The 24,726-nt window shown below is 31.0% G+C and overlaps 1 protein-coding gene across 1 annotated transcript; it reads left to right on the plus strand.

Annotated features, from left to right (window-relative positions):
• Positions 1–870: 870 nt before the first annotated feature.
• On the plus strand, positions 871–19,641 carry LOC139520661 (homeobox protein EMX2-like). The gene is made up of 3 exons (XM_071313516.1): positions 871–2,014; positions 12,873–13,045; positions 19,311–19,641. Exons 1-3 carry the CDS (start codon positions 1,576–1,578, stop codon positions 19,479–19,481), a joined length of 783 nt encoding a protein of 260 aa, XP_071169617.1. The 5' UTR covers positions 871–1,575; the 3' UTR covers positions 19,482–19,641.
• The last annotated feature ends 5,085 nt before the right edge of the window (positions 19,642–24,726 follow it).

Here is a 24,726-nt window from a genome sequence, read left to right on the forward strand (position 1 = left end):
GACGAAACTATAGAAAAATCAAGATAATGTTTTAATCTATTCTAAATTTTTTTCAACAAGTTTTAATGCGTCTCTTTTAGTTTCCTGTTTGAATAAATTTTATAAACAATTATTTACAAATTAAGTCTTAGAGTTCAACACCATACTTTAACAAATGCACATTTCCTTTGACTATCGGTGTAAGACGTGCAAACAGTCAATTTGATCCTAATTCAAAGATCAATCTAACTACAAATACCATATCATTATCATGAAATGTGCTGATTATTTGCTTTAAGTTGTTAAATAATCACGACACCGTTTACACTTTTAGAAAGTCAGAGATTGAAATGGTCCCCAAGGAGCCCTTGTTTGGAAGATCTCTACTTAATAAACGATATGGTTGTTACTGCGTTGATGTGCCGTACGTTCCCTGTAGGCTTGAGATGATAAAATCCTATTTAACGTTGATAAGTGTGGATAATCAGAACTTTAGAAGTCGTTTGTTCCAGGAGATATATTTGGCGGTATTGTTCCTAATCTTTACATACGGTAATAACACTTGTACAATTCTATTATTCATTCCAACAAAATTTATTATCTGGCGTTATTTGATATGTGATGTTTGCTTGTATCTTGTTTGGATTTTTTTTTTTCTTTTTTCTTTTTTTTTTTATCTGTTTTTTGTTTTGTTTTTGTTTTTGTTTTTTTTGTTGGTTTTTTTTCTATTAGAGGGTGTATTTCTTTTATTTTTTTTGTATAGAATATATTTATCATCGCTTACTATAAAGCTAATCGCTCCTCTCACTCCTTGGGAAATATATAACTAATATTAATTTAATTACTGATTGTGTTTTTTATATAATAATTTTACTATTTCAATAATCTAAAGATAACACGGATTGTCTAGAGAGTGCTTATTAAAAAATTTGTAGTAATAAATAAAAAAAAAAAACAGAAAAAAGTACTTTTACAATACCACATTGCTGTCAGCAAGTATTGTAAAAAAAATTGATATTAGTCGCAATAAAATTAAATTTAGTCAAATCTTTGGCTACTTTTTTTATTTACAAATTGAGATGATATTTCCAATGCTCTTTAAATTTACTTTTTATTTCAAATGTATAAACATGTTTCGCAAACTGTAATATAATTAACAGTTTATTTTATTAAAACGTTTTATTTAAATAAGCCTTCGTCAAACATGTCTGAAAATATTGATATTAATTTTATTTATTTAATTACCAAACACGGTCATATAGACTTTATTTACCTTCAAATGAAATAGAAACAAATGACAGGTAATAAAATTAAATCCGTGTATCTGAATTTGCGCTGCCCTCTGACAGAGGCAGTGACCCTAGCAGACGACAGAGCAATAAATTGTCCAATCAGTGCCGCCTAAATATCAATCGACCTACTACGTGCAACTATGAAGAAACAAATTCATTATTATGTTGGCTTTCCTATTTAATTTGTAGAGAAAGCGATAAATTAATTTGTTCGTGCAGACTTTTACAGAGTTACTTCGAACATCTTATTACATTAACAGGCGAAAGTGATATTTATAAATAAGACAGGCAATAATTGGTAAAAATGAAACCAATAAATTCAAATGGTAAAAGTTCAAACGGATTTTCAATTGATTCTTTGATTCGTACAGACAATAACAAAGAATCTTGTTCTTCATCAAGTAGCCAGTGTGAGTCTGAACAATCTTCCTCAGTAATTCCAAGCAGAATTCCTCCATTGCATCCAGCACTGCCTCCACACGTTAGAAATCTACTTCTGGCGGACCAAGTCGCACAACAAACAAATCATACAGATTTACTCAACTTTCAGAGATCAGCCGCTTGGGCTTTTCATAATGGACCACTTCCGTCGGTGGCATCGTTCTCTAGAGGTATACCAGCACCAGTTACTGTTCCGTTACATTCTACTTATCCTAACTTTTTACAACCTCATCGTGATCCAATGAACTTGTACCCATGGCTAATGTCGAGAAACACTAATGGCCTCTTTGGACTTCCGTTTGGTAAGTTTGTTATTTATTTGATGAATTATCATTGACATAAACTGATTTTTTTTCAGATAAATAAACTGGAATTAGTTGAAAATATTTCCAAATATATACATGTGAAAATTGAATTTGAAAGTAATATATTTTATTAATGCTGACCCTTTTTTCTTAAACGAATACAGTTTAAAATGTAGAACTTTGCATGGAAGGGTCTAAAAAATCAAAATACTAAGTATCAACTAATTTTTATATTGAAAAAAAGAAAATAACATATTTATTCCAACAAAGGTATTATATTCTTTTTGTACCATACGGTCATTTTAGAAACAGAAAGCACATGTTGTTTTAAAAATGTAGAGAAGAAATTAATATATTTATAAATACTTATCTTTCTATTTGTTTCCTGTCTTCGCTGTCTTTCAACAGACTTATTTCCATGTAACTTTATCTTCCTTCAATTTGTAAAAACGTGATTTATTCATACTTTTGTACCAGGGTTTGGTAAACGTTCCATATTTAAGAAAAGTAATTGCCCGTAAAATTTTGTGAAAGAATAATTTGTATTTCGTGTGTTGGGGCTGGTCTTGACTCGTATCAAAGGCAATTTATTACCAATAAATCATAAATATTCGACTTTTTACTTGTATATTTGTACAGACGATGAAGTTCATACCACAAGCAGAATATTTTATTTGAAGATATTTTTATAAGAAAAAAAGAATTGAAACACGCGGGAATAAAATAACTCTTCGACTTTCAACTTGTTACTGATTAATTTCTGAATTGAAAAGTATAAGTTTTTCACCATATTTGCATTTTCCTGATTTCTATTTGATTAATAGCAATAGATATCATTTTTTTGATTCGCTTGCTGAGAAAATACCACGCGACTGAAATCTCAAACGTTTTCTATTTTCAATGTGAATAAAATGTCTCGCTCCTGCTGAATGTCAAAATAATTTGAAGTCATTTTTAAAAATTGTCTGGATATCAATCTGTTTTATATAAAAACAAATGCAGTTTTTCAGAATTTTAAAATAATAATATATTAATCTCCGAATATTAATAATGATAGTATTAACTATTATCATGGCTTGTTATCATGTATTTTCGCGTTGTTTTTTTTTTTGCATTACATACATGTAGGTACTTTTAAGTACATATCTTTTCCTAAAAAATTTTATGGTTGTCTCGTTGGTTATCGTCAAATCTCATCTTGTGTTTATATTATTTTAAATATGAAAAATGTTCATAAGTTCATAATATCTATTATTGAGAGTCAAATCATGTTCATTCCATTGATTATTTCAGTGTTCTTACAAAATGAGGGTTAAATTTGATTCCTGAGTGTAAATGAAATATGAATATATATAAGTACAAGCATACCAATTGCAGGCTGAGATCGATAGATGATTTAAGCTTGTTTACATAAGAAATATTGCTGATGTTTTATCATGTAGTGAAATCAATATTCCAATAATTGTTGAACAGTCTTATTTCAGTGTCTTTCCGCAATAAGAACAAGTCCCGTCGAGTATCTTTATTGGAATACTTAAGGTTTCTTGAAGAAAACACGCGTCAGCTTTAAGGATTTCTTAATGATGCTTAAATTAGGGATGGAGCTAAACTATTACAACTAAAATTATGCAAATGAATAAATAAATATTATAATAGAATATAATTGCAAGCAAAGGATTTGTTATTTATAAAATACTGCATCTGTAGATATTGAATTATATTTAGCTTGGCATTATAAACGTTTTATTCTTCCTGACAAATGCATGCTTTGAATGTTTTATATTATCTTTATGTTGAAAAGTATTTCTACTAAGTTTTTGTAATTTTCAAAACGAAAACAAACAAAACACATACCAGTGTCAATTCAAAAATAATAAACCATAATATTTCTTTATTCTCTGATTTGTTAAAATTTAGAATAGCTTTTTAAAATTGTAAAAGCAAAGGTCAGATATTCCGATTAAACACCAGGGAAAGAACCAAATATTCTGCTCAAGAATGTGTACCTTGAATGTGCTTTTATATTAAGTTTTTGTTCTGTTTTTGAATATGCCGTTAAAAGTATGATTTTTTTTTCTTTTAACTACGTTTTGTTGTCGACTTCTTGTTGTGTATAATACATTATAAGGGATAATACAAATCACCAAAAGTAAAGCCGAGTACAACAGGCAACATCAACCATCATCACTCGACTTCTTGTTGTGTATAATACATTATAAGGGATAATACAAATCACCAAAAGTGAAACCGAGTACAAAGACATCAACCACCATCACTCGACTCCTCCGGAGAGAAAAAAACAAAAACAAACCACAACGAAAAACTACAAACACGTGGTTTGTTTTTGTACTAGACATTGCTCGTCGCTGTACACCTAACTGTCAACTGCATGCCCTTTTTCTATTGCTTCATAAAACAAATTATTATATTTTATAAATATGAAAATGCTGGCAGAGTTTACATGTGTACACAAATTTAACCGGGTATTTTTTTGCTTGTAAACAAATTGTCCAATAATTTATAATAGTTTTGTTACAAATTAGACATTCAAAAACATAATATGGTTATTTTACGCAGCTTGGGTGGCAATTTACACACAGTTAAGACGCTTCTAAAATTCCATAAATTCAATTACGTCAAGTTAGGTGCAAGATATCATACCATCGCATTATTTTTTATTCCACAAACAGCAATTATAGGACACGATTCGATTGTTTTATGAGCTAACTTAGAATTTTAACAAGAACTTCCAAGTTGTTTAGGAAAGAAGATATGTTTTGTTAATTTCATTAATGGTGCAGTTAGAAATGCGATCTCTTTAAAAACAATGTAGATTTAAAAATTGATTGTATACTCTGTCTTTTACAAAATAATTAGTTGTAATGAACAAGTGAACATGGGAAAATGATCTTTATTAATAAAACTCAAACTGAAAATTATTCAAAAGTTCTAATGTTTTTTTTCTCTCTAGAAATACATGAAAACACCATCAAAATGATTGTTGTCATATCAACGTTTATTTCGATTTATTAACTCTCAGTCTTTGAGATGTGCTTTTTGTTTTAACCGAGTATTGAATGCCTTTGTCTGGAATTAGTGCATGAGCAAGCACACCATATATGCCACACATTCTATTTAAAAATAATTATTTTTTTCATTTATAGAATAAAATTTTATGTTGAAAAATAATAATAATTCTATACTTTTATATCTGCATTTTCATTTATCTCCGAATTTTTCATTCAACAATATTGGTTAAGAGATTTATATATGTATACATTAATTTAAAAATAAGATGTGGTATTATTGCCAATGAGACAACTCTTCACCAGAGAACAAATGACATAGAAACCATAGGTCACCGTACGGACTTCAATTATGAGCAAAACCCATACCGCATAGTCAGATGTAAACGGCCTTGATTTGACAAATATAAAACTATTCAAACGAGAAAACTATAACGGCCTGATTAATGTAAAATAACACAATGACCTAAATAAATATATGATATCGTCAACAAAACACAACCACTGAATTACAGGCTCCAGACTTGGGACAGGCACATGCACAACATGTTATTTTCACCTGATTGTTTTCACGCCAAAAGGTTCATTCTAAATTTCCATAAAAAAATCGCTTTAGCACCCTTTACTTAATTCAAAAAGTTGATTCCACACTGTTTTTCAATTGCACATAACCAACTAGGACATAATAACTCCATAGTAGATAGTTTTCCCCCGTTTGCATTGGATTATGTGATATACAATATTTTTTTTATAAAATAAATTATCTCCCTTTTTCTCCATTATTTCTGACAATTGAAATGAAATGTAATTGTATCATTAAATTAAGCAAAAGTAATATTCATATGTACTTTCTATTATTTGTTTATGAATACTTTTAAGTTTGCACGATTATCTTTCATTGAAGACCATCTGTCGTCTCTTAACGATTTACGGCCAACTTTCTCTTTTTTAGATGAAGGATTTACAAAATAGTATAAGTCATGATCATAGGCGGATCCAGGGGGGGGGGGGGGGGCTGGGTGCCCGGGCCCGGGCCTCCCTTTCGTGGGAAAAATTTGGTTGATTATATAGGGAATCATTGAAGCAGGACTGGAGCGGGCCTCCCCTTGGGAAAAGTTCTGGATCCGCCACTATAAGTGCTTATAACGGGCTACATAGTCGAATATTACTTCTAAATATATTTTTTTTAGAAAAGTTTTATTTTGGCTGCTATAGTTTTCGGAGATTTTTTTCGTTGAAGTAGAAATACAAAAGAAAAAGCCAATAGAAGCAAAGCTGAATGTGATATTATAAATGTGACAACTAAGCGCATTCAAACATGTTTGATACATTTTTTTTTTATCCTCCATTTATCAAATGACTTTAACTGTCTGTAGAATTAGTAACAGATGTTAATCTTTATCACATTTACATTGTCAGCGACCCATCAGCAATTGTTTACAGAAAATAACCATGTAATCCTTCTTTACAAACTGGAATTAAAGAAAAATACTTCACTAGTAACTTTATATTTGATGATAAACAACTTACATGTGTCTATAGGAAAAGCATTGTCCTAATCCTTCTTAAGAAACCCATAAAGATTTAAATTTTCATCATGAAAACAGCACGCGTCTAATTTAATATCCATGGTAATAAAATATTCAAGGACTCGACAGTGTTAAAACTAATCTTGATATATAGCCTTATAAAGTAGTTTCTTGAATAAATATATGATATATTAATTGCTGTAGCTGAATATCATTTGAACATTCTTACTACTGAAAAAAACGAGTACATTTATACTCCGAACAATTATTTATAGATTAGCATAGACATTTGATATACAAAAAAAAAGACAACTCTTTTATTGCTCTACTAATTATTTGAAACTATAGTTCATAAGACATTTGTTTGCATAGCACCAAATCTACAACGATTTTAATTGCATGAAACCTTAGAGTTATTAAACAAAAGTACGGTTTCATTAATTGTGCTCTTTTTGCTCGTTTAAAAAATATTTCTTACATTGCAAAACTACGTGGTTTTCTGGCGCAGTTCTTGACATAATAGTTGATATCAGAAAGACAACCGTCTCTTTGATAATATTTTCTCATATTGCTGTTACTTGTGTTACATGTCTTCACGATTTCAAAAGCGCAAATTTTAATTGAATATGGTGCTTATCTTAATGAGTCATATGCCTTCTTGTAACTGATGTGTTTAATCCAACTTAAGGTTCCTATACTCAGCACATACTATGCACTATGTACATTTGAGCTTTAAAATATAGCTATCTGCTTTTTATTTCTGTTGTATGGACATTTCACGTTCTAAGAATTGTTTGTTTTCGTTCTGATTATGAATGAAACAATTTCCGTTGCTCCATAAGTCAGCAGACACCTACACAGTAATCCTTATTATAATATTTTTTGCATTAGAACAAGGTGTATATTTCACATCAGCATTAATTCAAATCGTTGACTGGTCATCCCTAGACTTCTGCAATCCAACTGTAAAAACAATACCAGAGAGGGGCAGACATCATAAGGAATACGACAGTTGCATTTCATATAGCTTTGAAAATTGCATTTTAATAATAAAGGAGGAAGATATTTTTTTCTCATTTTTAAAAGACCAATTAAAAATATTTTGTATCATAGCTATATTTTTACTAAATCTCGAGTTAAAGAATAATTAACGAAATTATCATGTTAAAAAGACTAGTTAACACAATTTCAAGAAACACGCAACCTTAAAACGGGTTCGATTTCGCAAAATGCTCAAAAAAGACTATAAAAAAAGAAATTATCATGCTAAATAATTAGTGACGCAATAGATCAACCCTAAAATTAAAAAAAAAATTAAGTCCCTCCGTGTCAAATTTTTGTAGTAATAACAAAATGCAGTTCGTTTGTGCCAAGCATTCAGTGTGTTATTAACAACAAAATACAGTTCCTCTGTGTCATTCATCTTTATATCAAGACTTGTAATATATACATAAAAAAAAAACACCACGTAAAAACAATAATAAAAAAAAACATTATTATAGTATCAAACTGGTCAGAATTATTTTCAATAACAATGCTTTTTAAAGACTTGAATTATTTTATTCAATTTTGACAACGATGTTACACCGACAAAGCTCATCAATAAGTCAAATAAATATACACACGGTCATATCCAATTGCAATTCGGCAAAAAAAAGAAGGAAAGAAAAAAATATTTTTCACAATATAAAAAATAAACAAAAAAAAAACAAACATACAAGTTTCTGTATGTAGGTAGGTGCCTGTCCCAAGTCATGAACCTGTTATTCAGTGGTTGTCGTTTGTTTCTGTGCTACATATTTGTTTTTCGGTTCAGTTTTTGTACATATTAATTATGCCATTAGTTTTCTCGTTTGACTTGTAATACATTTGTGATTTCGGGGCCTTTTATAGCTGTCTATGCGGTATGGGATTTGTTCATTGTTGAAGGTCGTACGGTGACCCATAGCTGTTAATTTATGTGTCATTTGGTCTCTTGTGGCGAATTTTCTCATTGGCAATCATACCACACCTTCTTTTTAAGAGTTATTCAACTATACATGACTATACAGTATATATGTTTTCAGAGAAACAATATCATTTCTTCAAACAAATCATGATTATATTCAAATCACCTATTAGCACGTGGTAACCGTTTCAATTTATCTGCAGTTATTTGTCATGTCAAAATATATTTTGATTGGAGGAACTGTCCACATCCATGGAACAAAACGTGAATAAGTCAATATGAAGTTTAGCGAATTAAAACAGCAACAAAACAAACAAGCATTTGTCATCTATCTTATCTATACATAATCTAAATTTAATTTAACAATAAATACATAATCCAATAAAATGTAATTTAACAATATATTACAACTTTCAAGAAAACTTCAAAATTTCAAACGACTTCATTTTGTTTGTTCAATAAACAAAGTTATTAAAATAAAGGCAAGACACAATACAAGAAAGCAAGGCTTATTAAATATGGTACCAGGATTGGACAACTTATGATTCTGTCGTAACTTCCAATAATTGTATTTAAAGTAAAAGTTCCAGATTGTCATAAAAAAAAAATCCAAAGTACATGACTGTCAGTGAAACAAATAGAGTTATGCAAAAGCTTGGTAGTTAATAGTTGTTTTTTTTTTGGGAGACTTTAATAGTTCAGCCATGAGTTCCATAAAAATTTTGGTAAATGATCGTATACCTAACAGTTATAAAGCATTTCTATTTTATAAGATCTGTTATTTATTCATTTCAATGAGTAATCAACAAAATTTGCATGTGTGATGTTCGACAGGGAACCAACTCAAATAACAGACAATCACTTACAACGCCTGTTAAATGGACTGAGTCATTCTATAAAAGATATACCACTAGCATCAAAATACTCATAGACAAAACAAAACTAAAGTGTAACAGTTACTTAAAACAACCATAAACTATATATTGAGGCAGGCACTTTATCACGTGATTCTTTGTCACGTGAGTATGTTTGAGTACTCAACACTGCTCATCTCCCTTTATCTCAATTTCTGAATTTTTGGCAAACTTGGATGATTTAAGCCCAGTTGTTACATAAAACTATCAATGTTAGCATATATTTGTGACGTTTAATTATTAAGTGTCTCATTTACGAATGCTTCAAACTTTACAATTAATGTAAAAAAAGAAGAAGATGGTGCATGATTTCCACTGAGACTACTCTTCACAAGAGACCAAATGCCACCGAAATTAACAACTATATATGTACCCTACGGCCTTCAACAATGATCAAAGTTTATACCACATAATCATCTAATAAAGGCATCAACTCGTGAACAGATCTTGCATCATGTAGCTTTGACTTTGAAGTCGAAAATCTTGTTGCGCATAGTTTTCTCCATGCAGTTATAACATATTGTTCATACCTTAACTTATTTTCAATGGGAAAGAGGACTGCTTTATGTTTTGTTTCGGAAATTGCTAAGGAGATGCAGTAAAACAAAGTTTAAGACTAATTGGAAATGATATGAAAGCATTACGTCCTAGTTCTTGTTCATTTAAAGGAGCCAGGAAAATGAAATATTAGACTATAGATATGGACCTTCTCCGCCCATTTATCAATCAATGAAAAAAGTAATTTTGGAATCATTATATTTGTTTCAGCATTGATTATAAGAAATATTAACATGTAATCAGTGTCAAGTAAAACGAACAATGTTCACACTGTTCCATATTTTGTCTCCGGTTGAGGCAAAGGTTTTTCCAGTAGACGCCTTAATTAGTTTGTTGGTGAATGCAAATTATGTAATTTAATAATCTAATGTTTGTAATTACTTGTGCAACTTGACACTATAGTTTGTAAAAAAAATGTGCAACAAGACGATCTAATTGTGCACTTTAACGATCACGTGGTATTGAAATTGACATACTACTGGACCTTTTCTCACGGAGCATTCCTAGTCCTCAAATTACAAGGATTTTATCTTTTGATATTAAATGAAAATACTTAATCAGCCTATCAAATTATGGTTAAGTACTCTAAACCTTCGAGTTGTGAAGAAACAACTTGATACTTTGGTGGTATTCCTATTGAAAGCACAAACCGATGGTACCAGGTTCAGACTGTTACGAAGGAAATTGAATTATTCAACTCATGAAATGAAGTACTTATTCTTAATTGAAGTGGACAATTAGATATGAGTAATTCTTCATATGGTGCCACACACAACCTCATTTGAACGGTACCAAATTAGTAGGATAGTATTTACCAAATAGTTCAATTGAAACGTCCCCATTCATTAAAATAAGAACTGAAAAGGGAAGTTTTTAGGTGTTCAGTTTCCTTAATAACCTCTCTTAGAAAGGAAAATGTGAAACCTTTAGACCTGTCTATTTGTTAATGTATGTTTGTTCTGTGCTTTGCGTTTATCAGAACCATTTAACAAAATAAAAAGATGAAAAGACGCTATGATCCAATTATTGTATAATATTGTAAAATACTTTTTCATAACAAATATTGGTTTGGATATGGCATATGAATTTCAAATAACATAATTTAAAATGGAACCAATGGTTCTTTGTTCCCTTGTTCATTATTTTCTATACATCTTGGTAACCTTTGTTGGTCTATAAACGCCTTCATTTTGTGTTATAGGCGGTAAGAGGATCCTAATTATGTCGAAGGTCAAAAATAATGAATCTGTGTTAAGACCTTTCTGGGTTTTTATTGAGATGACAAATATGAGTAATTTCGCTCATCTTTAACATGAGTTATAATTGGTTTAATTCATCTCAGGTTTATATAAATACTTGTAAACATTATAGATAAGTAAATGTGTTTTTATTCTTTATTAGAACTGCGCCTTCACAAAGAAATGTGCACTTTATGGATATGGTATACTGTTGTTAACTACTTAATTCCATTATAAATGAAAGTAGAAATCCAATAGGAGAACGAAACAACCTGTCTTAAAAACCTCGATGCCCAAGTTCAATTTTTTAAGTAATAGTGACTGTCTTTGTGTTCAAAGTTCTAAAAGGAGAATCGAATTAGTCAATTTTGTTGTTGCACTTATAATGCATACTTGGTGTTTCGCATACGTGTATTTCAGAATTAATTAATGGTACAGAAAAAAGAAGGATTTTGTTCAGTGGTTGTCGATTGTTTCCAGATATCATATTTGTTTTTCATTTAATGCTTCGAACACAAATCAGACCATAAGTTTTCTAGTTTTAATTATCTTATATTTTGTCATTTCGGGGCATTTAATCGCTGACTATTTGGTACTAGTTTTGCTTATTGTTGAAGGTTGAAGGTGACCTATAGTAGATAAATTCTATGCAGTTTGGTCTTTTTGGAGAGTTGTCTCATTTGAAAGTACGCCATATCTTCTTTATGTTTGTATTATTGGTTATTTTCTAGAAAACGCCATGAGGAAAGTTGCATCAAAAAAGTAAATAGCCGCATGTGGCATTGACTTAACAACATTAAATATCGCTTGAAAAGTTTTTCGACGAAAACGCCATGCAACTGTTGCAAGTTTAAAGTACCAATATTGAATATCAAAACATACTAAAAAGCCGTGACATTCTAAAACCTAAACTAGAATAATATTGTTGTTGTTTACTGGTTTATCTTTGGTATTGATGAAAATAATTTTTGTAATGCTAATTTTATTTGTTTTCACATATATAAGATTGAGTGTTTTCCTGTGGCATTGAAACACAATATTGGATTTAGGTGAAACATGTTGTTGTATATAAAATTAGAATATGCACTATTTAACCAAGCAACCTATGTCTCGCATAATATTCTGCTCTATATGAAACTATTTAGCAGTTTTTATAATAAAAAAGAATCGTTGATAATTAGTTGATTGCTGTCTATATAACTGTTATATATCATTTTGCCTATGTATTATATCATTCCTAATAAGAATTGAAATATTATGCTAGAAATGACTAAAACTTTATGTTCATGTGCTAATATTGAAACTCGTTATAAAAAAAACCACGTATATATGTTCAAACACGGATGTTCTAACACGGATTGTGATGCTTACCCCTTGTCTTATTGTAGAAAAGGATGATACAAGCAATATTCTGGAACTATAGAATTAAAGAAAAGCGCTACCGACTCAAAACAAATAATTAAGTGTAAATTTCTATTTTATCTGTATTTTTTCATATTTTTTTTAAATTTTTACAAGAAGTTTGTTTTTCTTATTTTTATGATTATGTCAATTTTAATTATAAATATTAAATATAATTAAAATATAACACAAAAAGCCATGACGATCTTACAAAATAAAAACATGTTTGTTTTGTTTGTAGGTCACGCTGATGCAGGATTTTATTTCCATCCTTACAGAAAACCAAAACGAATCCGAACAGCGTTTTCGCCTTCACAGTTGTTGAAGCTTGAACATGCATTTGAGAAAAACCATTACGTTGTTGGTCAAGAAAGAAAAGACCTAGCCTCGAAATTAGGATTGACCGAAACACAGGTATGTAGTAAAAAATGTGTGGGATAAGGTGACGACCATTTGACTCTGAGGGGGTGGGCTGGTGGATTATGAAAATAGATATGATAGTCCCCATTAGGGAATAACAAAAAATCTGGACACCTATAAGTTTAATTAAATATTCTGACTGCAACAAATTTGTCAGCCCCCCCCCCCCCCCCCCCCCCCCCCCCCCCCCCCCTCATAATCAAATCGGGTCGTTCCGGGGTAAGTGAACACCAGTTATGTGGATATGGTATCAGACAGAATAGTTGATCCTTACAGTGATAATCTAAACTATTCCGGGGCCCTTTAAAGCTGACTATGCTATACGGGGTTTGATAATTTTTGAAGGCCGCACGGTGGCATTTAGCTGTTTATATCTGTGTCATTTGGTCTCTTATGGAGAGCTGTCTCATTGTCAATCATACCATATCTTCATTTTTATATATAAAGTTCTAACGAAAATATGATAAATAAAATAAAGACCAACAATACAAACTGATGCAAATCTGCAAGGTGTCTATGAAGATGGTCGGCGATTGGGAATGTTCATTAAATGATACATTACTTTAGAACAACTGATGCATTTCTACTTTTAATCTTAATGAACAACCCAGCGGTAAGTTTTAAATGTGAAATTGTTAATTGTCATAAATGATTTTTAATTGTCAGCAATGAATGACTTAAAATGTTTGTTTCGCGTTTTATTCCCGCAGCAGGGTCAATTTATTCTTCCTATAATGCACATTCAGTGTTCTTGATGAACTGTTTTATTAGACACAATAAAAACAGACAAAACCTCGTGCATAAGTATCATCCTCAGTCTCGTTTACATGCTGGAGATAATGCTCATTTTCGCACGTGTGTCTCAGCAAACCGGAAGTCGGCGTAGTTCTGCTTCACCTGGTTAATAAAGCGAAGCGGAGCGAACGATCCATGAACAATTTATAAAGATAATGCGATGTTTTTTATACATGTAATTTCTAAAATCCGTTCTAAATACAGTCTAATGGACGTCAAAGAGTGTTATTTGAGCTTACAAGTTGACAATATGATATCAAACTGTTCACCGATATTAAGTGCTTTAAAATGTGCATTTTAATCATGTTACCGTATCTTCCATCAACATTGTTGTTCGTGGTATTTTCTCATAATTGAAAGGCTCAGAAAAAGTGTTATGAAATGATACCCCTATTTCTGTATTTTCCTTTGAAAAGGCGGTATTGAATAGTTCGCCTTTTCTATAAAACAAAAAGAAAGAATTCAGCACATAAAAATAAGAAGATGTGGTATTATGATTTCATAAAATTTATGGGGATAAAAGGAGACCTAAAAAACGTCCACGATACAAACGTCCCAACAAGTTAAAAATGATATTAAATTTCTTTTACATATTTCAGTTTCCTAGAAAGGACTCGATTTTTTAAGGCTATTATAGTAAAATACTTCAAATAAAAAAAAAAACTCATTTGAATAGATAAACGTTTTGAATGAATTTTAGTTTATTTTTGTTTAGTTTGTTAAATATTTTGTGTTTTCATATACAAATATTTTTTTTTAAATGACTACCAAAACTACAATGAATGTTAAAACTTGGAAACGTTTGCTTATAATTGATAAAATCGCTCTTTCTATTAGAATAATTCCTCTTCTCGCATTTTCTGTGTAAAATAGTGAAAAATTAATAAAGAAATCGATTGCTTATCTAACTACAAGTATGGTGATGTGAACCAAGTTATAAGACATTTTGACAGTTATAGATACATGTAGTTCACAAAAGTCTTTTGTCTGAAAATGTAATCATTATATGTAGTTAAATTGTAAATAGGTTTCGGTAGTCCGGATATGTCATAGATTTAAAGTAGAAGAAAAAACTAAGAAAAAATGTTGACATTTAATATTGTGATCAACTGGTAATTAAGACTAACTAGTGTATTCATACACTTCGTGTAAATTATTCAGTGGTAGGTAATTGTTTCTTGTGCTATACAAAACATTGGCTTCTCAATTTCTAATTTAATTCAATTGGTACTCATCTAAGCATGCAACAGTTTATCTTAAACGGAAAATAAGCCGGTAATTAAATTTTAGACCTCACTCCCCGCCTGTGATGTACTGATAACTTTACATAGATAACAATATTTCGTGTTAAGAAAATCGTCGGCCGGAACAAATGAATTGATTCTTGTCAATACAAACTTCATTATGGTTCATGGCATAGTTGATCTCGAACTAGAAAGATTATTTTTCTAGATTACAATTTCACAAAACAATGGCGTTCATAAAATAACATGCTCATTACGTGCTAATTGAATTGTAAAGTTCAAATGTATTTTGCCTTCCTACTGTAAAATATAGGGTTCGTATATGACAAATCTTTTGTCAGTTCTATAATGGGCACAAAAGTATATGAAGGCGGAGAACAATGTAACACGCCGACTTCCTGTCATGCAGTTTGTCAACTAGTATACGAAGGTTCGTTACGGGATTGACGACTTCATTGTTTTTGCCTACTTTAATTATGGTATTAGGAATTGGAACATGTTTGTCTTCTATCACACTGAAATGCTTTTTCGGTATTATGTCAGATTGATTTTATGATAAGAATCCTGTCTTTATTATACATTTCAAAAGATACAATGGTAAAAACAACTAATTAATATATTTGTGTCATATGTGACATGTAAAAATTTCATACATGTAACTTAAATTGATATTTTTGTATATTGTTTAGAGGGTATATATGTACTGTATTGTTTAAACAATAAAAAGTAAAATCTCAAAAAACTGAACTCCGAATAAAATTTTAAACGGAAAATCCCCAATCAAATGACAAATACAAAGTGACTGCCTTTTTGGATAACAACTGTAGTACTCCTGACTTGGTACAGGTATTTTCCCATACTATATAGTATAGAAAATGATGGATTTTACCTGGTTTTATAGCTAGCAAAACCGTTCACTTGTATGACAGTATTCAATAATATTGTCTGTCATTAACATATCTTGAAGTTATGTCTCAATATAAATGAATTTAATACTTTCAGGCAAAATAACACTGTAAATAACATGTTTCCATTTAAAAACTAAAAAAAAACAAAAAAGGTACAAATTACATTTTTTAAATGGTTATTAAAAAAATGAGAGAATTGATATGTAAATCAATTATTTAATTCTTTTAAATATTGTTTTTGAATTCTCAGATGAATTTTTGTAATTCTTTTAAGCTGATTCGATCTAGTTGTGATGCCATTTTTTTAGCCCGAGAAGCACCTGTGTTATTCTACTTTATCAATGGTGACTTCTTCAACTGAAATGATTGCTTTATTTGTATGATGGTTATTATTTATCATTCATTGGACCCCTGCTTTGGGTTTAATATATTTTCATACGTAGTAAGAATGTTTTCTTTAAACATATTATCATAAGATCCCAAATTATGCAAAATCACATAATTATGATGCCACAGGATACCATAAAATGATAAATTTGAGGTGAGTGAATGCCTAAAATTCATAGTGTGAACATTAATTTGTATAATATCGTGTATTTAGCACGCATAAAGGTTATTAAAGATATGATAAATAGTTATGATTTGATCAAATAATTTAATCTTTATTATTTCTTATAAAAGACAGGTGTCAAAATGTTTTTTTCATAATGCAAAATAAGTATATATGAATGAAACTAATCACCAAGGGGTCACTGTGTAATCATTTACTCATCAGGAATCCAGCTTTGGAAGAATGATATAGTCAGCATAGCAGGACTCGAACGGTGAATTATAAAGCATCTCATAGGGTGCCAAAATTATTTTCCACCCTTTACAATACTGTGACACAAATCATATTTCAAATGAGGTATAATCCATTTAATTTCAAATTACAGAAGGCTCTCAAGGGTACTTATATCTCTTTAAAATGTAGTATTTGCCACCCAAATAAAGTTGTTGCCACACTTCTTACTGATACCAAAAATATACAAATGATTTCGATAGGTTTAATTTATTTAGTTTAGTTTCGTAAGTTTTTTTCAGTTTAAGAAGTTCTGATTTTGTCCCTCAAAACTCTCCCTACATCATCGGTATGAAATCATGGGTTTGGTACCGAGAACTAACTGACATTTTAATGTACTCCCATTGCCGCGGATTATGATTGAATTACCGCAATAAAAACTCCATTAGACAGTTTACCTGTTTCGGAATACTAATTTGAAATTGTAAGCATGACGGCTAAACCGTACACAGTTTAACTAATGTCATCCTTCCCATGCACCCAGACACAGAACTACAATAAAAATTAGTAACACTTATTCTAGTGACTCTATTATGTTTAATTACCATATACATTGCTCTTGGTATGGAAATTGGCTACATTGAGCGTCAACTGAACATGAATTATGGGTGCAAGTATTTAATAGAGGACAGAAGACACTGACCAGACAGATTACCACCGATTAAGGTTGACATGAACAGGACTTTGACCTGTAAATACTTCATAATAATCAATCTGACTTCAATTTGGCTATCAGTAGTTTAGCATTTATGAGTGTCATTTATTTGTCATAATCAGCTACCAGTTGAAGCATATACTCTGTGATAAAATTGAGTTTTCAGTTTTACAGAGCAACTATAGTAGAATAGAAACGGCAACAACGGTCTTCAATTATATGTTGGAACAAATAGATAATATTATAAACAAAATCGCATGTTGTACACCAAAGCAGTCTTACTAAACAAGATGTTTCGAAGAAGAAGGATGATGATTTGAGAAACATATACCTTTTTAAAGCCCTTTTCTTTTTAAATTTTACAAAAAAGAATAAATAAGTATATTTCTATTTTGTATTTTGTTTGAAATTTTCTCGTTGAAGCTTTTCTGGCGTTGAAGGTGTTTTAAAACCCAAATAACTGCACCAAAGACGCATGGTTATATTATCCTATAATTAAAATATATTACCAATAATAGAACTAAACAATTACGTTTACATGTACAATGAACATTCTGAACACGAATATATGTAAATTTTAAGGAGCTTCGTCGGAAAAATAAAATAAAGCTAGCATTATCATTTAGCTTTACTTTTCACTATATACATGATGCTCTCTTACTTTATAATTCGAAGTTTGGTGATTATGTTGCATACGTATCTATCAAATCGAACTTTAAATAAAGTATAAACCAGATATAGTTAAGTACCTGTACCAAGTCTGAAATTTGACAGTTGTTATCAATTCGTTTGATTTTTTTTATCTTTTGATTTTGCCATTTGATTAGGGCATTTCCATTCTGAATTTTCCTCGAAGTTCAGTATATTTGTGATTTTACTTTTAAGTCTACATCACTTCTTGACTTACATTTAGAAAAGAGGGACAAAAGATACCAGTCAAACTCATAAATCGAAAATAAACTGCCAACGCCATGAAATCGACCATGAGAGTTGGTTGATAACACAAATCAGCGTCAGAAATGGAGCGTATATCTCTTAGTTGATACGAGCTTGTATTTCCTATTACGCTTTCTTTGACAGAGAATTGCTGCTCACAAGGAAGCTAATAACCCAAGGTGTGAAGTTAAAATCATCTCATCTCAAATTTTACGGTTGCCATCACGAGCTGTTTGACCGTTATCGAATATTTGTTTCAGATACGGCAACGGATATGTTTCACCAATTGTCCTAACCACTATCCCATCCACGTCTCCTCGAATGTGACCTAAATTTAAACTTACATCTGGGTTTTTACTTAAAAGAGCAACACGACTGCAAACACATGTGTAGCATGTAACTGTTAATTGGAAATCAAATGGTTGGGAAGTTTACCCTGTCAAGGCACATGGTCTTACTCATGTCGATTCCCTTAGGTTTTTTTACTTTGATTTTAGTATTTGTTGGAGTTCTTGTTATTCGCTTCGGTCCTGGTGAAATTATGAGATTTGAACATCGCTAAACTATTGTTTCCTCTGATTCAAATGAATTTATCTTGCTCACAATTGAGTTTCCTTTCTTATGTTTCTGGACAGCTTACCCTTTTCAGCTATATCTCTACTTTCTAACATTGAAACACGGCTGAGTGCAAGCATTTCCTTGAACACTATTTGATAACAAAAAAAAGTCAGCGCAATTGCGCTTTGATTTAACTCGCCTATATTAAAACGGATAACTGCTGTTCTTAGATAATAACTTTATATTTACAGGTAAAAACATATTTCCTTTAATACAAGTTGTAATATCAACAACGTTATAATGTTTTCTTTTTATATTGCAGGTGAAAGTCTGGTTTCAGAATCGACGAACAAAGTTCAAGAGGGTAAAATCAGAAGAAGACGGCGATGAAGGTGAAGGATCATCATCGTATCACCATGACAATGAAGAGTTTACCCTTCAGCATCACGAGTCCTCAGATTCTGATTCAGAATGCGATGTACAAACAGTTTAAAAACATGCAATTATTTGTGTTGGTGCTGACACTGCCTTTAATTCATTTCACTATCATCTTCGTCTTGCATTTTGATATTGTATGCATATTCCTTTTCTGCTATGCAAATATATTCTATTGTATATAATTATTCCTCGTCAATAAAATATTTTTTTACGGGTTCATTTCTATTCTTTTTTAAAATTTCAAAAGTATAATACTTTAAATTAAGAATCTTACCGCATTAACCAAAAAGACTTATCACAGGCTTTGTACTTAAACGAATATTACAATGAATGCCACATGTAAAGCAGGATCTGCTCATCCATCCGGAGCTCCTGAGATCACACCGTCTTTTGGGGGAGTTTGTGTTGATCAGTCTTTAGTTTTCTGTGTTGTTTTAAGTAAACTGTTGTTTGTCTTTTGTTGTTTTGTTTGCCATGGCGTTGTCAATTTACATTTTCATAGCCATTGAATTTGCACGTTTTAAACATCTTCCGCCATGAAATTTATTTTCTATTTAATGTACTAGTATTATAAAACAGTCATCACGATTTAAGGTTTTGAAACTTAATTAATCAATGTTATCTAGTATTTGATTGAATTGTCATTACAAGAAGAAAACTGTCCACCTTGTAACAACAAATTGGATGTAAAACAAGAATGTGTTCATAATACACGGATGCCGCACTCGCACTATCATTTTCTATGTTCAGTGGACCGTGAAACCGGGGTCAAACTCTTAATTTAATTAACTCTACATTAAAATTAGAAGGATCATATCATAAGGATTATGTGTACTAAGTTTAATGATGATTGGACTTCAACTTCATCAAAAACCACCTCGACCAAAAACTGTAACTTGAAGACGCACAGACTAGAACACATAATTCCCCTCTACTATCGTAGACGGTGCAAAAAAAAAACCGAATTAATTAACAACTTTTACGTTAGGTATATGAAAATCATATTTGTTTAAATAACCATTAGGTCTGTTCCCCTTCTAGTGAACTATTAGTTCTGAAATATAATGCATTTAGTTTCCAAATCTTAGTATAGTCCTTATTGTTAGAAACATTTTGTCAAACGATCCTCAAATTTTGTAATTGAGAGTAAAGGAAAGTAAAGTTTTTCTACAGTACATAAAGGCAACAGTAGTATACCGCTGTTGAAAAAGTCATAAATCGATTGAGAGAAAACAAATCAGGGTTACTGACTAAAACCGAGGGAAACACATCAGTTATAAGAGGAATACATCAAAACAACAGAACAGTAAAGTGCAACAAAAACAAACGATAATGCAACTTACATTGAAACGAACTATTAGATAACAACTGCCATATTCCTGACTTGGTATTGGACATTTAAAATATGGTGGGTTTATGGCTTGATTGTAGGCTTGTTTACGTTGGTGGCATTCTAATTTGTCCCTAACACATAGTTAAGATATGACAAAATCCTAATCTATTGAGAGAAAAAAATGTTTATGCTTAAATACATGCCATTAAGATATCATTAAAAAAATACGTTGGAGTGTGTGTGTGTGTGTCTGAAATAATCGAAACCTTCGCGCAGTAATGTAGGTAAATACATATTAGTTCAGTTGCTTATCTTGAAATAAATGCAACATTAAGTACAGAAATATTGTACTTTTTATGCAAGACGAATTTTTGGTTCATGTTGGTTTTCATCGCAAATAAAACTGTACATCGTTAAAAAAATTATACATTAGCGGCCAATAAAGGATCTTGAATGTTTTAAAATTTCAATATAAAAATAAAGATATACACCCTGAATGCAAATAAATTGGTCTGAATGCTCAAATGTCGCGCAGAGGAAAGGTATTTAGGCCATACTGTGTGTATATGTCGATAAACAAGTAGTGGAGAACGAAAAAATTGGCAAACATGTATAAAAACAATAGTAATGGTCAGAAGAGTAGAAAGTTTTTGGGCATCGTAGATCACCTCCAGTTTTTGGTGGGGTTCGTGTTGCTTAGTCTTAAGTTTGCTATGTTGTGTCTTCTGTACTATTATTTGTCTGTTTTTTCTTTTTTTTTTAGCCATGGCGTTGTCAGTTTATTTTCTATCTATGAGTTTGACTCTCCCTATTGTATCTTTCGTCCCTCTTTTCTACAGTCACTGATATTTTTCAATTTCCAAATTATCATTAAACTGATTTCTAGTGACTAGCTATGCCAATAATAAAAAGGTAAATATGAAATGATAATGTATTTGTTTAACAAAATTACAAACACTAGATAGTTATCAAAGGTACCAGGATTATAATTTAGTACGCCAGAGTCGCGTTTCGTCTTCAAGTGATAGAGTGGCAATCTGATTTAAAAAAAAGAAAGAACTTAAAATGATTAATATATTAGGTAAAACGAGGTTCTGTCAACACTCTGAATAACATCTCTTCAGTAAAGTTGGCTTCTTATTTGAGAACTAATCGAAAGGGCAAAGTTATATCACCCCATTTTATTTTTTAAATATGATCAACATTAATGTTTAAACAAATATTAGCAAAGCTATAGTAAGTTTGCACTAATCGTTTTATCATTATTAAATTGGTCACCATTTTTAGTGATTGATGATCTATTTCTGTATCAAATATTAAATTACAGTTAAGATGTTACTCACAATCAGTTTTTGTACTAATTATTGCACCGACCATGAGAAAAATTTTAACATGCTGATGGTAGTCCAATACGGTTTTTTAAGGATGACACGCGAAACTTTTTCCGTAGACACAAATGAAATGGTATGCTTTAATTATCAATTCTGCACATCTTAGCTCTAGTTACATGCCTAAAATGATGATATATAAGTGGTGATTCAGATAATATAAATGTCAATTTGAATAACGAAAACAACATCAAATATTTCCACAAACAGGAGAACTATATAACAGGTATTTAATTGCTGCTGAATGACAAAACGGTATGTCTATCGTGAAATCACTTTAGCATTTATAAAATTCACGAGTTGCTTCCCTTTATGAAAACAACTGCAGATAACGCACACTGACACGAAGCATCTATTATATTTCTGTTAATAACATTTCATAAAACTTTTATTTTGTTTATATTCACGAAACACAAAGCATTTCTAACAACTAAGGGAAGAGGTAAACTTTATTTAGTCAGCCAGTATATAATTTATTGTTCATTGTAGTTGTCAAGCACAACCAGAGTTTGGAGAAGTAAAAGAACCTATACCATACCATTAATACTTACATTGTTATAAGATTTATCATAGGTTATAATCTATATCTACCCTAAAAGAAAGAAAAAGTAAAATAACAAAAATACCGAAATCCAAAGAAAATTCAAAACAGAAAATCCCTTTACAAATGGCAAAATCATCAGCTGAAACATATCATACGAATTGAAAACAACAGTCATATTCCTGACTTGGTACAGCCATTCCTTATGTCAAGAAATAGTGGATAAAACCTGGTTTAAAATTTTTGAATTTTTTGAAATACTAAGGCTTTTCTACCTCAGGCATAGATGACCTTAGCTGTATTTGGCAAAACTTTTAGGAATTTTGGTCCGCAATGCTCTACAACTTCGTAATTTATTTGGCATTTTTAACTTTTTGGGATTCAAGCGTCACTGATGAGTCTTATGTAGACGAAACGCGCGTCTGGCGTATATACTAAATTTAGTCCTGGTATCTATGATGAGTTTATTTACAACCACTGGGTCGATGCCACTGCTGGTGGAGATTTATTTCCCCGAGGGTATCATAAGCCCAGCAGTCAGCACTTTGTTTTCTTTGATGTATGTTGTCCGTCTTTTGACCATTAGAATACTTTTTGAGTTTTATGTCGAAAGTTTAATCAAGTTTAAACGTACCTTTGTATCTTGTTGTTAACATTTATTGTTATGTTTTCGGCCACAATTTCATCGCTCTTCCCCTAAAACAAATTGTTTCTGATTATTTTTCACATCTTCAAACAACTATATTGTTTGCTTCGTTGAGTCTTTTCTAAAAAGAGATGAGCAATTAAGCTTAAATTTGGATACAAATAAAACGAAAGCACAAAGAGACGAGTTTCCAAGAACAATATATAGCTTTTATTAAACATTACGGTGTTGTTTTTTTTTTTGAATAGTAATAACTCACGTACTAAATTTTAATTTTGAAACACTTGCGAGAATGTCGTCGTTATTTGTATTTACTAGCGTTTGGTTTATATTACTGCTACAGGAGTGACAGTCCTTGTGTGTATATTACCTTATCTATACGTTCCGAATCTGACAGGCGCACCATCAAACAGTGTATTTAGGATTTTGCTATATACACGGGTCATAATCACAGGGTTGACACTATTACATTCAATCATTGTCACATTGTTCTCTATTGTAGTATGTCAATCAGTATGACTTTCTAAGATGACAAAATGAATACTATTCAATTTGTTAGCCGGCATAACGTAAACCAGTGAATCAAAGAATTCAACTTTATTTATAACTAATATATGACATTGCTGTTGATTAAAAAATACTGAATCCCAGGCCCTTTTGTTTTCAAAATAATAAATATTACCAATAATAGTTAAGTTCCAGGTGGACGGGTTCAAACAGAAAGATTTTGAAAGCAGAGAAAACTGTGCATCTTATAATCGGCATGACTCTATCAGGTGACAATACCAAAACTAAAATAAGGCTTACGCATAGTTATATACTTTAATTCAGTCACGGACCCGCGATATCACGGGTGTGTTCTAGAAATTTCTTCTAAAAAATTACTCTTTGATAAATTAAGAAATAAAATTCCAACCACTTCAAGGAAAGGTGACCTAGGAGTTAAGCTATTCTTTTTTATGTTCATTTCGATCTTGTACCTTTAAGTCTGATAATTGTACATTTCTATAAAAAAAAACGGTTTGGAAGCACGCAATGTAATATGTTCTTTTCTTTACCAAATAAATTACAAATTTACAGTTAAGGATTCGCAATTGGACAGTAATTGTCAAAGCGGTAGTGAAAATCGAGAACATTTTTGAAAATCCTAAACCCACTACAAACTTTGTGATAGAACACTTTCGTACACTATCTTGGTGGTCGTTATCAGGAAATTGCGTTATTAATTTCTCTACAAATTAAGTTTTTAACATGTGCCCGATTTTTCTTACTACTGTAATCCTTTCTTAAATATTCAAAAAATACAAATCAATCGAGTCAACCAGATTCGGTACACATGTTTGAAATTATGTTTTTTTTTAAATTATTTTGTACTTTGTAATTGATTTGGAT

Source organism: Mytilus edulis, chromosome 4 (assembly GCF_963676685.1).
Source record: "Mytilus edulis chromosome 4, xbMytEdul2.2, whole genome shotgun sequence".
Lineage (NCBI taxonomy): Eukaryota > Metazoa > Mollusca > Bivalvia > Mytilida > Mytilidae > Mytilus > Mytilus edulis.

Bases quoted from the DNA above. Each gene is read 5' to 3' on its own strand.
- LOC139520661 (XM_071313516.1), top strand. From the start codon at position 1,576: ATGAAACCAATAAATTCAAATGGTAAAAGTTCAAACGGATTTTCAATT. The intron at 2,015-12,872 runs GTAAGTTTGTTA...TTTTGTTTGTAG, and splicing joins CCTCTTTGGACTTCCGTTTG to GTCACGCTGATGCAGGATTT. The intron at 13,046-19,310 runs GTATGTAGTAAA...TTTATATTGCAG, and splicing joins TAGGATTGACCGAAACACAG to GTGAAAGTCTGGTTTCAGAA.